Raw genomic sequence first — 16,768 nt, forward strand, 5'->3', positions numbered from 1 at the left:
ACAACTAGAGAAAGACAGAGCATAGCAATGAAGACCCAATGCAGCCAAAAATAAATAAGTTAAAAAAAAAAACCAAAAACGAACACGGCGGAAAGTCGGGGAGGGATAAATGGGGAGATTGGGATTGACAAATACATATTAATATATATAAAATAGGTAAGTAAGAAGGACCTACTGTATAGCACAGGGAACTCTACTCAATACTCTGTAATGGCCTACCTGGGAAAAGAATCTAAAAAAGAGTGGACACATGTATATGTATAACTGATTCACTTTGCTGTACACCTGAAACTAACACATCATTGTAAATCAATTATACTCCAATAAAAATTTTAAAAATAATAACAAAGAAAACAAATTGCATTTCAATCCTGTATTACAATACTTAGTACTATGGAGCAACCACATCCCGGTCCAAGTGTTAGCAGGAGTGAATTTAAAACATACAGCCCAAGTTTGAAACAGCTCACCTAGAAGCAATTGTTCGAGGCAACTCATATTTCTGTCAGAACACCCCAGTCAGTTGGTCCAGAACATGGAGAGAGTGGATGGCAAGTCCAAGCAGCTTTGGGGAGCCAGGCTCAGCAGGTCCCTGCCCTCTGTGTGAGTCCGTGGTCTGGTGCACAAAGCCAAGGGGCTCAGAGTCATGGGACATAGAACACCCAGGACAACTGCCAATGCCATGAAATATCTAAATGCTTTGTTAAAATAAGTTTGAGTTGTCCCTGCCCCAGGGAGCTGCCTGTCTACTGAGGGGCTGGCATGAACTGGGACTCAGTAACATTCAAAAAAAAAAAATTAGTTACTACTATTATTATTATAGTAACTACAACTATTATCAAGATGTGGGAGGTTAGCAGTATGGCTTATCAAGGACCCTGCATGCCAACCATTCACAAGGAAACAGTCTTCTTTCTAAAAAAACAAATGCCAAATAATAAGTAGTGCTGAGTCACTGATATCCATATGGGGGAAAAGTCTTGACCTCTACCTCACACCATGTAAAAATAAATAAATTCCAGATGGACTGGCAATCTAAAGGTGACAGGTAAAACAGTAAAACTTCTAGAATATAACATAAGAGAATATCATCATGACTCAGAGTATGCAACCATTTCCTTAAATAGGCCATAGAAGGTATTAGGGGGAAAAATTGATAAACTGGCCTACATTAAATGAAGAACTTCTGTTCATCAAAGAATGTAATTAAAAGCAAGAAAAGTGAAGGCCCAGAGGCGGTAGAAGAGACAGTTGCAGCACACATACAGAACAAAGGACTCACCCAGGACTGGAATAAAGAACTCCTAAAAATCAATAGGAAAAAGTATCAGGCAATCCAATAAAAGGCCTGAACAGGTACTTCATATAAACATATGAAAAGATACAGAACTCTATTAGTTAGGAAGAAAATGCAAATTTAAACCACAAAGGTGCTAGAGAGAACTCTCATATACACTGCTGGTGGGAGTGTAAAATGGTACAGGTGTTTTGGAAAACTGTTAGGCAGTATCTACCCTATATATGCCCTATGACCTAGCAATTCTACTCCCAGGCATACACCCAGCAGACATATGTACATAGATTCACCAAGACATGCACAAGATTGGGTATAGCAGCATAATCCATAATAGGCCCACCCTGAAAATCTGGAGTGGAATGGATAAAATGCAGTGTATTCAAACAATGGAATACTGTACAGCAATAAGAATGAAGTAATGCCACACTCAATAAAATAGCCCACACACATAATGATGAATGAAAGAAGCCAGATACAAGCGTATGTGCTGTATGATTCCATTTACATAAGGTTCAAAAGTAAGAAAAGCCAAACTCTGGTGTTAAAAGTCCCAAGGGATTGATTACTCTTGAGATGTAAGCACCTGGTGGGGGCAGGAGGGGGGATTCTGGAATGCTGCCACGTTTCTTGATGTGAGTTACTGATTACATAGGTGTATTCACTTAGTGAAAATAACGGAGCTGATTTGTGTACTTTTCTTTATGTATAATATACTTCAATTAAGAGTTTTAAAAAAAATTTTTAGTGCCATTTCATTGTTGTTAAAACAGAAAAACTGACATCCATTTAGAAACCAAAAATAAATCATTAAAACCTAAAGCGGGGGCTAATTCTGTCTAGATGACAGTAAGAAGTAAGTTCTCCAAAGAGAAGAATATCTCGGGGCCCCCAAGCACACCAAGAAGACAGCTACCTGGACACCAAGAGGGAAGCACACTCCCTCACACCCTCCTGACTCTAGGAGACAAGCGAATACAACTGAGGGATTCACCATCAAGGTCACACAAATTCTTCTGTTGCAAAAGCTAACAGAAAGATTACACACCAGCTTGAATTTCAAGATTCCTTTGCTTTCCAATTCCTGTCCCCCATCAGTGGGGCCTTGAGAACACCTGGTTACATCTTGTAATGCCACAGAAGTCACCCGAAAGGGAAACTGAGGCTTGAATAACTGTGTCAGTGCAGTGGAGGAGCAAGAAAGAGGGATCTTGTCTTCTGGCTTCCTGTCCAGGGTCCCTTCTGCTACATGAGGCTGCCTCAGCCACCGCAGGTGAGCTAAACCGTAAAGGAGCCAGAACAGCTGTGCATCTACCTCGGGAAGCCCTACCCTCCTGGGGAAACTTAGAAAGAGGTTCACCCATTGCCCAGCTCAGTAGCTTCTCCCCATGATAGCAGAGCAAGCTGAGGGAAGGTCTCGTTCTCTTCCCTGCAGCCCATGGCAAAGCCCCTCCCTGCACAGCTCCAAGGGGGAGGCTGCACCAGTTCCACCCCATCGGGACTCAGCCATGAGGTGGTGGGCTCCTCTGTGCCCATCTCCAGGGGGGCGGTCCTGTGTGACGTTGTACAGTCCCTGACCCTCTCTGGGTCTCCACTGTCACATCTGTAAAGTAAAGGGGTCCTCACTGGGGGTAGAACAAGAGTACAGCAGAAAGAATAAACGCACATACACACTTCTCATTTCTCAACACCTTTCTGCACCCACCACCTCACTTCATCTTCATCCTGGGGGGCTGGGGTTACCGTGGCCCTCTTCCGGCTGAAGAAGTGTAAGCTCAGGAACACGAGGAGATTTACCCATCGGTCTCAGAGTTAGCAGAGTAGCAGGCAAGGTGGCAAATGCAATCTGCCTAGGCAACCCTGGTGCAGGGAACCTCAGAGAAGCCACCAGCCTGACTCAGAGGCAGCACTCAGTTCAAATGGGAGCAGCCCTCGGGGCCTGCCCACCCACAGGGATGGGTAAGGGCAAAAGAGAAGGAAGCAGGAAGGCCGCCTGCTCCACAACACTGGGCCAGCCCAGAGAGCCAAGCCACAGGGGCACTGCCTCAGCCTGGACTACCTCTCCTGAGAGACCAGTGAGTCTTACAGCTGGGGTCCAGTGAGGCCTTGCTACAGTGGAAAGGAGGCCCAATTCACAGTGAGGCTGTGGTTGCCATGCTGCACCCCTATCCAGCCGGCCTCGACCCCACTGGCACCCTCCCCTCCCACACACACTTCCCTGAAACAGCTGGACCAAGCTCGCCTGCCACCTTGTCCTGCCCAAAGCCATCCCAGTCCTCACCTGGCTTCCCTCAGCCCCACTGCCCCCTCCCTCTAAGTTTCCTCCGCCAACTCCTCCGAAACGCCCGCAGGGTGAGCCTCAGGGCACTGATGGTGCCCCCAGTTCTCCCCCTTTGCTGTCTAAGCTCTGAACCCAGGGGTCCTCATCTAGCCCCACAGCTTCAAATCCTACTACACAAGCACCTCTCAACAGTCCAGATGCCCGCCTGCCAGTCTCTCTCCACTTAGATGTCTAATAGTCGTCTCAGGCCTAAAGTGACCTAAACTGGACTCCTGATTTCCCCTTCAAGACCACTGTCCCCTGGACTTATCTCAGGAACAGGTCCCGCCATCCACTCAGCTCACTCACCCCACAGCCCATCTGTCAGGATATCCCAGAACCCTGTCCGAGGGCCACTGCCTCACACCTGGGCTAATGCAGCAGCCTCCTACCGCCACACACTGTCAGGGCAGGGCACTGGTGCTCAGGCCTCCAGTGGCTCCCCATCACCCTCAGAGGGAGGTCCAGCCCCTGCGGCCCCAGCCTCCCATGGCCTCTCTACTCTCATGCCCACCCTACGCCCCCAACCTTTGACCCTACTCCTGCCACACAGGGATTCTTTCTGCCCCTGAAACAAGCCAAGCTCCACCTAGCTCGGAAGGCTCTTCCCTACATCTTGGCATCCCATCCCTCCCACCCCCACTCCCACCCCCACCCCTCACTCCTACCCCCTCTATCTCAAATCTCCCACTCAGAGAGATCTTCCCAACCGAAGGCGGCTGTGCAGCGCACGCACGCACACACACACCCCCACCCCCATCCTAGCCCTCACAAGTTCCTGACGTTATCTACCCTGTTTACGTGTACTTTACTAACCACCCACTCCTCCCATGGAAGCCCCTGGAGGCAGAGAGGCAGTCTTATTCACAGGCTAGATCCCCAGGGCCTGGCACACAGCTGGTGCTCAATAATACTTGTTTGGTGGCTGGCTGCAGAGTTCCTGCAGTCAGAAAGGGCAGCTAATGCTCCAGGGAAAGGAGATGTTCTACTTCCTTTTGTCAAGGGAGAATGTCAGGGGAGTGATCAGAGATTTCCAGAAAAATGCTGTATCAGAATCATCTGGGGAACTTTAAAAATGCTTTGATTCTAAGATCCTGACACGAGGTTTGGGATGGGGCCAGAGAAGAGATTGCAAATTGTCTCCCCAGGTGATCCTGATGCACTGGTAGGTCTGAGGACCTCTGACTGAACCAACATCTTTATTTTACAAACGAACAAGTCACGGCCCTCCAAGGGGATGACTGAATCCAAAGTTTCAACACTGGTTCATCAACAGGTATCTGTGTTGGGAGCCCAAACCTCCCACCCACAAGGTTCTCTCTCTCACTGGCTCTAAGACCTTAGGGTCTGAGCAGAGGTGGGGAAGAGAAGGTCAGTCCTTAAGATGAATGGGAACTGCACACCTCGTCAAGGTTGCAGCTCTGCAAATCCACTTTGTTAATCTAACATTTTGCACTAAAAATGAATTCCACCTTCAAGGAATTAGGGCTAGGCTGAGTAAAGCCAGGGTACCAGGAGGATGTCCTCTTTGCTTCCATCGGGCTCCACCCACTGTCACTCAGCAGAGAGGGCTGGAGGACCACTTGACTTCCCTGCTTCCAAGAGGGCAGAGGATAAAGGACAGACACCCATGTTTATAAAAGGCCCATGGGCAAGATCTTGAGCTGGACACTTCTTGGACCTCTTTCTCTGTGCTCCTAGCTACTGAAGAGGTCAGAAGCCATGTCTAGGATAGGGAGGCTCAGAGTTTTGAAGATCTGCTTCTATCCCAAAGATGTGATGAATGGAGCTGAGATTTGAAACACATTACCTGGCTCCAAAGCAGATGCTCTCTGCTAAGCCAGGCAGCTCCCACCAGGCAGCCTGATGGCAATTTCTGTGTGTGATGGGAAGGAGACCCCTTCCTGGGGGCCGCTTGTTCCCAAGCACCTTGGGTTGAGGAGTGGAGAGGGATACAGGGCCAGGGCCTAAGGGACCATCCAGGATTGGCAACACGGCAAAGCACTGGCACAAGAGGTCCCTTCAGCCTCAGGTTTCTTTGTCTATTAAATAGGGAGAAACCAACACCTACCTCAAAGGGCTGCTTTGGGGACTGAACAAGTCACGAGATCCTGTCACAAACGGCCGTGTAAATGTTGTGACTGCCAACCTGCAAAAGGCTCTCAACCCAAGAGGCAGTCACCTCCTCAAGTGACTTAGCAATCAGGCTGTTGGGCATGGGGTGTGGCCACATGGGGTGGGGACAGAGACAACTTCCTGAGAGGTGATCAGGACGTGGACAAGTCAGACTCCCCCCAGCTCACTGGGCTCTCCTCCACCGCCCCCCTCACTGCCCTACTCTGCCCCCCCCCAACTTGCTAGCCCTTCCCTCCAGCTCTCTCTTCTGCCCCCATCCGGCCAGGACCTTCCCCGGCACACCAAAGTCAGAAAGTTTCAACGTGCTCCCCTTTGCCTTGGCACTGCTCCCACTCTCCATATGCACATTCCTTGAGTGTGAAGATCACAACTGTACTGCTGAATGGTCAGCATTTAACTGCACTGGGTGCACACACAGAAGGTCAGGGATACGCATGTGCTGGAGACACCAGCCACGCAGACTGACAACTTCAAAGCCCTCTGCCCCAACTCTAGGCCCCCCAAGACCTGGCTCTGTGGTGCAATGTGTAGCACATTGGACTTTAGGCCCCCCAGGCTGATCTGATGGTCCCCTGGGTTTCCACCTGCCCTCTCCCTCTTAGCTCTCAATAAATGGGAGTTAGGTAGAGACATGGTCTCTTACGAGACGGACCAGAGGAAGCAAGTCCTCCAGAGATGCACTATCCTATAAGACAGCCATAAGTCAAGTGTAGCTAGCTGTTCAAATGTACACTACTTAAAATGGAATAAAATTAATGTCCTGTTAGCCACATTTCAAGGGCTCAAGAGCCACATGTGGCTTGTGGCTATGGTACTGGACAGCACAGATTATATGTAGAACACTGAACAGTGCTGCTCTGGTCTCTAGAGCCAGGTGAAAAACAGGAACTGCTGTTGAACCTGAAAGCTGACAGCCAGACCTTGGCCCTGAGATCACATCCAACCCCTGAGGGGCTGGCCAGGCTGACAACCAGTCTCCCTGTCTCAGGGCAGAAAGAGACAGCCTAATACAGGCCAAATGTCGGTAGAGCCAACAGCCAAGGGGCAAGTGTTTGTGCCAAGTGAATCACCTTCAGAAGCCACCATTTGGCTGCTGAGGAAGAGGTGAGAAAAGAAAGTGGCCTCACAGTGCTCTGCTGGATGGCATGGTAGAGAGATGCCACAGAACTTCACCTACAGCCTTGAACTATTCACCTACTCACCCAGCTTGGAACTTCTGGATGAGCATCAAGAAATGAGGTTCAAATACTGCAATACAGAAATATGTGCCCGGGCAAGCTGGCCGCCCTTGCAGCTGCAAGCCCTGGCTCCTGCAGAACTTGGCCACCAAAGCACCCAGCAGCACTTTCAGACCTCATCCCTGTCCCAATCCCTGCCAAATGCTTGCTGTCAAACCCTCTGGAGCATCCCCCACTCTCCCTTCTGTGCCCCTGGATGTTCCCATCTCTGAACTGCTCCCATGGAACATTCCTCTCCAGCTGCTTTAATACTCCCTTCCCAGTCCCATCCACCACAACTCAGCCCATGTTCCACTCTGCCTTCCCATGAAGCCTCCCCGGACCCAGTTTGGCTTTCCCAGGAAATGAACCCCAGGAGCACAGTCGAACATCGTATGTGGTCTTTCCACCTGTCAACCTGGGTTGGCTGACCTACAGGATGCTGCTACAAGCAGGGTTGTCCCTGCATAAAAGCCCCCTCTAGCAGGGGGTCTTGCTTGGGCTGGAATCCAGGAGAGTCACTTATGTTCCATAACCTTGGGCACCTGAACCTCTTCTTGTCTTGCCCCCTCTCAAATCAATTGCATCAGGTGGGCTAGCAAGGAAGCACTCTGTAAAACTGCTAAGCTGCACAACCATGATGGAGCTTTACTGCTGAATAATACACAGAAACTTCATGACTATAATTTTGAGTCCATCTGTCACAATCTCAGGACTGATTCCTCCACACTACACTAAATTATAAGTTTATAGTCTTGTGGTGGTGGGGGGGGGAAGGAAGATAACACCATGAGGAAAATCAACCTCATGCCCGAAACCCTGACGCCTCCAGCAAAACCATGTGCACAGAAGGTATCAATGAAGGACCTGCACAGAGTCTAGGGGGCCAGCAGGGAGCCACCCCATGGGGCAGACAGGCACTCTCCATCAACAGGGGTGGCTGAGGCAGCGCTCGACCCTGGAGTCTGTCCCACAGAGGCCTCATCCTAACATCAGAAGACTGAACTAAAAGTGGGGCACCACTTCCTCCCTGAGGGAGGAGACCACTTGCTTCCTATCTGCCGGCAGTAGGCAGGCCGTACTTCCTCCCCACTCCCAGGTCCCACAAGAAATGACTGTGGACTGAAAAACTAACTCAGACTTTAGACCCTTGACTGTCTTTTTCCCAGGCATCTACCCCAAAAGTAACGTCACTCAAGAACTGTGGAGATTACATATGACGCTAAAAACACAGGTAACAAAAGGTAAGAAAAGATAATTTGGACTTTATCAAGATTTTAAAAACTTTCGTGCATCAAAAGACACTACCAAGAGAGTGAAAAGACAACCCACAGAATGGGAGAAAATATTTGCAAATCCCATACCTGATAATGGTTTACTATCCAGCGTATATAAAAAAATCAACAACTCAACAACAGAAAGACAAGCCACCCAATTAAAAAATGGGCAAAGGACATGAGTAGATATTTCACCAGAGAACATATACAAATGGCAAATAAGCACATAAAAAGATGCTCAACAGCAATAATCATTAGAGAAATGCACATCAAAACCACAATAGTGGACTTCCCTGGTGGCGCAGTGGTTAAGAATCTGCCTGCCAATGTAGGGGACATGGGTTTGATCTCTGGTCCGGGAAGATCCCACATGCTACGGAGCAACTAAGCCCGTGCGCCACAACTACTGAGCCCGCATGCCACAACTACTGAGCCTGTGTGCCACAACTACTGAAGCCCGCATGCCTAGAGCCCGTGCTCCGCAACAAGAAAAGCTACCACAATGAGAAGCCCGTGCACCGCAATGAAGAGTAGCCCCCGCTCACCGCAACTAGAGAAAGCCCACACACAGCAACGAAGACCCAAAGCAGCCAAAAAATAAATAAATAAATACAATTTAAAAAAAAAACCAAAAAAAATGACAGTGAGATACGAATAGTGAGATACCACTTCACGCCTACTAGGAGAGCTATAATTATATTTTTCAAAGGAAAATCACAAGTGTTGGCAAGTATGTAGAGAAATTGGAACCCTCATGCATTGCGGGTAGTAGTGGAAAATGGTACAGCTGCTCTGGCAAATGGTTTGGCAGTTTCTCAAAAAGTTAAACACAGAATTATAAGCAATTCCACTCCTTAGGTATATACCCAAAAGAACTGAAAACACGGACTCAAACAAATACTTATACACCAAAAAGTACACCAATACACCAATGACAGCATTAGTCACAACTGCCAAAAGGTGTGCATCAACAGATGACTGGATAAACAAAATGTGGTATGTACATATAATGGAATATTATTCAGCCTTAAAAAGGAATGAAACCCTGTTACATACTAGAATGGATGAACCTTGAAAACTTTTGCTAAGTGAAATAAGCCAAACACAAAACAACAAATACTGCAAGATTCCATTTATATGAGGTATTTACATCAGGCAAATTCAGAGAGACAGAAAGTAGGTTAGAGGCTACAAGGGGCCAGGGTAAGAGAGGAATAGGGAGTTATTGCTTAATGAGTGCAGAGTTTCTGTTTAGAGTGATGAAAACATTTTAGAAATAGTGGTGACGGTTGCACAACATTGTGAATATACTTAATGCCAATGAAAAATGGTTAAATGGCAAATTTTATGTCATACAGATTTTACCACAATAAAAAAAATACCAAAAAAAAAAAAGAACCGTGGCAAATAAGGCTACACCCATCCTTGTCAGTGGGAAGAAGGGCCAGAATCAGGACTAATTGGGATCTTAATCAGTAGGGATTAAAGCATGTACATAGGGGCAGCTTGGACTTAGGGCCTATACTCTTTTTTTTTTTTTTTTTTACTTTATTTTAAAATTTATTTATTTATTTATTTATTTTTGGCCACACCATGCGTCATACAGAATCTTAGTTCCCCAGCCAGGCATCAAACCTGTGCCCCCTGCAGTGGAAGCGTGGATTCTTAACCACTGGACTGCTAGGGAAGTCCTGGGTCTATACTCTTTTTCCACTATTGTTTTTTGGGGATGTAATTCATAAAACCTCAAGGAATCAGAAATGATATAGGAAAGCTTCTCAACTTGCCCCCACCCTGCCTCTGAGAAACCAGTCCAAGTCAGTGCATAAAGAGAGCCACCACCTGTTCTCATCGTCCCTCCTAACCCCAGCACTCACCTGGGATACCTCCTCCTTATGTGACAAATAAAACCGCCACCCATTTATTGGCCTTAGTGCTGCCACCTATAAATTAGCCCTCCTTCTTCCTTCTTCTCAAGGCTGTCATCAAGACCAGATAAGATAAGCCAGGCAGGCGGTATCATTAGCCATGTTAAACCTGAAAACACTGTTGCCTTTAATAAAGAAATTAAACTGCTAGAGCTACAGAGTAAAATAGGAGCACCTTGTACTCCCCATCTCTCTTTCCTTCTTTCCTTTTCTTCATAACACCATCTCCGTCTAACACTAGATACATTTTGCTTGACCATCTGTGCCCCCAGCTAAATGAAAGCTGCTTGGGGCACAGACTTCTGTGTGCTTTGTTCACTGTGGTACCTCCAGTGCCTGAATGACTGGTGCACAGTAGGTGCTCAGTACACCTCTGTTGAACAAATGGATTACTAGCTCTAATAACCCATTTTGAAACAAACCAAACAACATTTCATCACCTACTGCTAATGCACCATTGACACCACTGCATGGAAACCGAAGAGTCAACTAAAAATTCTAACTTCACTTTCTAAGCAGGAAAAGGACTGGAAAATCAGGGGCTCCTAGATACGCATGCCAAGAAAGGAAAAAGCTTCCAATGGAATCAAAATTGTGGCTTCACAGTAACTCTTGTTTCTTAAAATGAATGCAAGGAAACTCCAAAGGCCAGTGAGCTCTCAATTCCAAGAGGAAAGTCATGTGATTTCCAAATGCACATTTTTCAGAAATGAGTTCACAGCCATGAGCTTTCTGAAGTCAGAACTGTGAAGATTAAACCAATTAAAGTAGTAATCAGTATGCCAACAAACTGGATAACCTAGATGAAATAGACAAATTCCTAGAAACACACGATGTAACTAAACTGACTCATGAAGAAATAAAAAATTTGAATAGACCTATAATTAAAAAGACGACTGAATAAGTAACCAAAAACCTCCCAGCAAAGAAAAGCCCAGGGCCAGATGGCTTTAGTGGTGAACTCCACCAAACACTTAAAGAGTTAACACCAAACCTTCTAAAACTCTTCGAAAAAAATGAAGAGAAGGAAATACTTCCTAAATCATTCTATAAGATCAGCACTACCCTGATAGCAAAACCAAACTACAGATCAATATCCCTTATGAATATTGTTGCAAAAATCTTTAACAAAATACTAGCAAACTGAATTTAGCAGCATATTAAAAGGTTTACACACCATGGCTAAGTGGAATTTACTCGTGAAATGCAAGGATGGTTCAACTTACAAAATTAATCAACATAATACAATAATAAAATGTAGGAAAAAAACCACACGATCATCTCAATTGATTAAGAAAAAGCATTTGATGAAATCCAATTCCCCTTCATGATAAAAACACTCAACACTAGAAACAGAAGGAAACTTCCTCAACATGATAAAGACCATATATGAAAAACCCATAGTGAACATCACACTCAACGGTGAAAGACTGAATACTCTTTCCCTAAGGCCAGGAACAAAACAAGATGCCTGCTTTCAACACTTCTATTCAATATGGTACTGAAAGTTCCAGCCAGAGCAATTAGGCAAGAAAATAAATAAAAGTCATCCAAATTGAAAGAGAAGTAAAATTATCTCTGTTCAATAATGACATGATCTTATATGCAGAAAACCCTAAAGAGTCCACCAAAAAAACAAAAAACAAAACAAAAAAAACAAAAACAAAACCAAAAAAACCCTGTTACGATAAATAATAAGTTCAGCAAAGTTCCAGGATACAAAATCAATGAACAAAAATCAGCAGTATTTCTATATGCTGGCAATCAACAATCTGAAAAGGAAATTAAGAAAACAATCCCATTTACAACAACACTAAAAAGAATGAAATACTTTGGAATACATTTACCAAGGAGGCTAAAGACTTGTACAATGTAAATTAAAGAGTATTGTTGGGCTTCCCTGGTGGCGCAGTGGTTGAGAATCTGCCTGCCAATGCAGGGGACACGGGTTCGAGCCCTGGTCTGGGAAGATCCCACGTGCCGCGGAGCAGCTGGGCCCGTGAGCCACAATTACTGAGCTTGCGCGTCTGGAGCCGGTGCTCTGCAACAAGAGAGGCCGCAATAGTGAGAGGCCCGCGCACCGCGATGAAGAGTGGTCCCCGCTTGCCTCAACTAGAGAAAGCCCTCGCACAGCAACGAAGACCCAACACAGCCATAAATAAATAAATAAAACAAATACTTAAAAAAAAATAGTATTGTTGAGAGAAATTAAAGACTTAAATAAACATAAAGACATCCCATGCTCATGAATTGGAAGACTTAATATTGTTAGGATCACAATACTACCCAAAATGATCTACAGATTCAGTGCAATCCCTATCAAAATCTCAATGGTGTTTTTTGCACAAATAGAAAAATCTATCCTCAAATTCATATGGAATCTCAAGGAATCCCAAACAGCCAAAACAATCTTGAAAGAGAACTAAGTTGGAGGACTCACTCTTCCTGATTTCAAAACTTACTACAAAGCTACAGTAATCAAAACAATGTGATGCTGGCATAAGGACAGACATACAGAGCAATGGGACAGAATAGAGAGACTAGAAACAAACCCTTGCATATATGGTTAAATGATTTTCAACAGGGGTACAAAGAACATTCAATAGAGAAAGGACAGTCTTTTCAACAAGTGGTACCGGGAAAGCTGGATCTTCACATGCAAAAGAATGTACCGGATCCTTATGTTATACCATATGCAAATACTAACTTAGAATGGATCAAAGACCTAAATGTAGGAGCTAAAACTATAAAACTCTTAGAAGAAAACACAGGGGAAAGCTTCATGATCTTGGATTTGATGATGCTTTATTAGGTATGATACCAAAAGCAGGATCAACAATAGAAAAAGATAAACTGAACTTCATTAAAATTTAGAACTTTGTGCATCAAAGGACATTATCAGCAAAGTAAAAAGACAACCCTGGGAATGGGAGAAAATGTTGGCAAATCACCCATCTGATAAGGGGATAATATCCAGAATACATTAAAACTCCTACAGTTCAACAACCACCAAAACCCAATTTAAAAATGGGCGAAGGATCGAATAGACATTTCTCCAAAGAAGATACACAAATGGCCATAGGCACATGAGAAGATGCTCAATATCACTACTCATCAAGGAACTGCAAATCAAAACTACAACCACAATTAGGATGTGTATAACCAACAAAACATAAAAAAAAAAGTGTTGGCAAGGGTGTGGAGAAACTGGAACCCTTGTGCATTGCTGGTGGGAATGTAAAATGATGTGGCAGCTACAGAAAACATGGCGGTTCCTCAAAAAGTTAAACACAAAATTACTGTATGATCCCCAAATTCCACTTCTGGATATATACACAAAAGAACTGAAAACAGGGACTCAAACAGATATTTGTATACCCACTACTTACAATAGCCAAAAGCTAGAAGCAACCCAAATGCCCACTAACAGATAAATGGATAAACAAAATGTGGTATATACAAACAATGGAATATTATTCAGCCTTAAAAAGGAATGAAATTCTGACACATGCTGCAACATGGCTGAACCCTGACAACATTATGCTGAATGAATAAGCCAGTCACAGAGAGACAAGTAGTATATGATTCTCTTATATGAGAAACCTAGAGTAGTCAAATTCAACGAGACAGAAAGAATGGTGGTTGCCAGGAACTGGGGAGAGAGGGGAAAGGGGAGTTATTGTTTAATGGGTACAGAGTTTCCATTTGGGATGATAAAAAGTTCTGGAAATAGTGGTATAATTATATAACATTGTCAATATCCTTAATGTCACTGATTTGTACACTTAAAATGGTAAATTTTATGTTATGTATATTCTACAATTTTTTTAAAAGTAAAGGAAAAAAATAGGTCCATATTTTCAGCGCATTGAGAGAATCCCTCTTAAAAGGCCAGTTTTCCTGATAGCCTGGGGCATCCTTCCCATTGTAAGGGGGCCTGAGGATGCCATTTTGTCCTTTGTATTTTGCCCTCAAACCCAATTCCATAATCTGGACCCTAAATCCAAGGAAACAGCTCGGGTTGACTAGCTACTGTTTGAAAGGCTGAGGTCTTGAGCATCCCTAGGCCAGGCAGTTTGCAGGGATAACTGTCTGACAGAGCCGACAAATTGCCAACAAAAACAGAAGCCAATCCCGCTGGCTTTCACTTTCTATTACTTCCCCTTACACTTTCTCGCAGAACACCAGACAGCCATGCAGAAAGGAAACGGGCCAAACCAACCTGCCTGATTTTTTTTAGTTGGAAAATGGAGTCCCTGTTTCCCCCCGTTCCTTGCAGGTCTAGATATTTAATATCCTTTGTATTTTGTACAGTTGAGGACAAAGTTGTTGCCCACCCCAAAACAGCAGAACGAACAACGTCCATCCTCTGTACTCTATATACTCCCTACGGCTCTTGCATACAGATAATCTAACAGATTATCCTGTTAGATCTCAAAATAACCCAGTGAGAATGAATGTTTAGGGGTTGTTATCCTCCGCTGGAGACATGAAGAAACCAGAGCTCATGCGATGAAGCAGTTAGTCCCAAATCCTACAACCCCAAGTGACAGGACCAGGATTCGCACAGAAGTAGTGAACTTCAGAGTTCTCCTTCCTCTCGATTACTTCGGAAAGAACAACGAAGTAGAAATGGAATCAGACCATTTTGGTGTCAAAAAAGACCAAGGAAAAATGCTTCCAAGTTTGGCAACTAATAGGACTAGGAGGTCCATCCCCAAAGAAGAGCCTGGTAAAGAACTAAGCGCCCGCCTCTTTCCCTTAGGTCTACCCTAACCCAGACATGGATCTTTCCTTCTGGTTTTTTGTACTCAACGATCCAGCCGGGCGCCCAGAGCAGTCCCGTACTGCCCTGCCCAAGGCGCTCGCTCTGGCACACAGGGGAGAGTCTGCCAGACTCGCGGAATTTCACCACGATGGGAGGCCGGCTGGTCACGGGAAAACGGAAGATTCAGCGTGCTCAGACACGAACAAATCACGCCTAAACCAACGAGCATATGAAACTAAAACTGGCCCTGGAAATCCACACGGGAAACACCGGACAGGAGCCAAAGGGCCTGCGGCGCGTCGACCACTGCCCTACCATACCAACACACGCTCGACAGCACTAGCAGAAGCATAGTACCGCTCCCGCAGACCCAGACTTGGGCTGGCGCCGACGCCGTGCGCATGCTCCAGCAGCGCGCATGCGCGTCCCCGGCAGTTGCCTTTTCCCAGTAGTCCCCTGCCCTCTCGCCCCGATCCCGGATCCAAACGCTGGGTACCTCAGCCACGGCCCTCACTCTGCATTCCTCACCTTGCGCCCGGTTTTCTCCCGTAGGGCCTTCAGCCGTTCCTTTCGCCGCAGCGCCTCTTCCTCTAACCGGCCCACACCGGCCGCAGCAGCCGCCATCTTGCCCGCAGACATCCCCCCGCCCCCACTCTTCTCTTGTCCCGCAGCGCGCAGGCCCAAGGTGTTAGACGAACCCCTCACGGCCAATCCAGGGACGAGAATGGGAGAGCAGGAAGTCCTGAAAGCCAACCAATGCTGAGTTGTTACAGGAGGACCCGCCCCCTTCCTCCCCCACAAAACGTCTAGCTCGTCGGGGGTCGGCAAAGAAGGCTCTAAGGCTCGATTCGTCCAATGCCAATCAGGGAAAAAGCGGCAAGAGGAACCAGACCTGAGTGAAAGAGGATAGAGCGCGTCAATCGCTCTGGTTTTACCTAAGCGCCAACCATGCTGGCCACTTGGAATGCGCTGCCCCATCTTTGTCCACTTGTCCTGATTCTTATTAAAGACTCGAATGCCTTCAAGAAGCCTTCCCTCACTCTCTACTCCGACCCCAGCCTAAGAGGTCTGCCTCTCCTTTCCTCTTAAGCTATCAGTGGCTTCCTGGATGCACTTGTTCATGGGCCTCTGGGCCCTTCTCTGTCCACTCTCAGCTCAGACAAAACCTAAGCAGAGCAGGGCTTGGCTGAATGGCCATTTTCCTCTGGGTTCATGGATGATCCCCTCCCACCTCCAACCCCCCGCCAGGGCAAAGTACCCAGGGTCAGACTACCTAACCTGGAGAAGAGCAAACCCCAACTTGGGCCCAGTGGGCCCTAAGGGACCACCCTGAGCTTAGTTCCTGAGAACTAAGCTGAGAGTTGGTTTGGCCTCCGCCAATAGGTGCACTGCTTCCCAGCAGGAGCTGCCAGGGTATCCCTTCCCAAGTTAATTAGCATGCCCTGACAACTGAGAGACCACTTTGGCTGAAGGCAGTATCTTCTGACAGCCTATCCAGGTCCCCAGAGCCACACCTCCTCCCACCTGGGGAGAGTGACTTGTCTCTCAGCAAAGCTGTTCCCTGCTTGCAGCCTCCCTTCCCACGCTGACAGCAGGTGGACACCCACTCCTTGCTTCCCAGTTCCCTTCAGAGACCGCCAGTGCCACAGACCCCTGTCCAGCTGGCCCCCACAAACGACCCTCATGACCTCTGTAACTTGGGCCTTTTGGTGCCCTCTGCCCTGCATTGGGTGGGGTGCCCTGCCGGGGCCTGGTATGCGGGTAGTACCCAACATGCATGTAATAAGTGTTCAGGAAATGTCAGAAGTAGGATGGATGGGGCAGAAGA

General features: G+C 46.4%; 1 protein-coding gene across 5 annotated transcripts in view; it reads right to left on the reverse strand.

Annotated features, from left to right (window-relative positions):
* The window catches only part of CCDC12 (coiled-coil domain containing 12), a 51,162-nt gene extending 35,269 nt beyond the window's left edge, over positions 1 to 15,893 (reverse strand). For 2 of the 5 annotated variants that reach the window (XM_082414703.1, XM_082414699.1), the window contains exon 1: positions 15,469 to 15,619. In XM_082414703.1, coding sequence (XP_082270829.1) covers positions 15,469 to 15,579 — 111 coding nt within the window. In that variant the 5' untranslated portion in view covers positions 15,580 to 15,619. Of the gene's footprint in view, positions 1 to 15,468 lie in introns of all 5 variants that reach the window. The other 3 variants (XM_082414700.1, XM_082414701.1, XM_082414702.1) reach the window with 3 other exon arrangements.
* Positions 15,894 to 16,768: the final 875 nt, after the last annotated feature.

The sequence above is a fragment of the Balaenoptera physalus genome (assembly GCF_965194825.1).
Source record: "Balaenoptera physalus genome assembly, chromosome: 11".
NCBI classification, from domain to species: domain Eukaryota; kingdom Metazoa; phylum Chordata; class Mammalia; order Artiodactyla; family Balaenopteridae; genus Balaenoptera; species Balaenoptera physalus.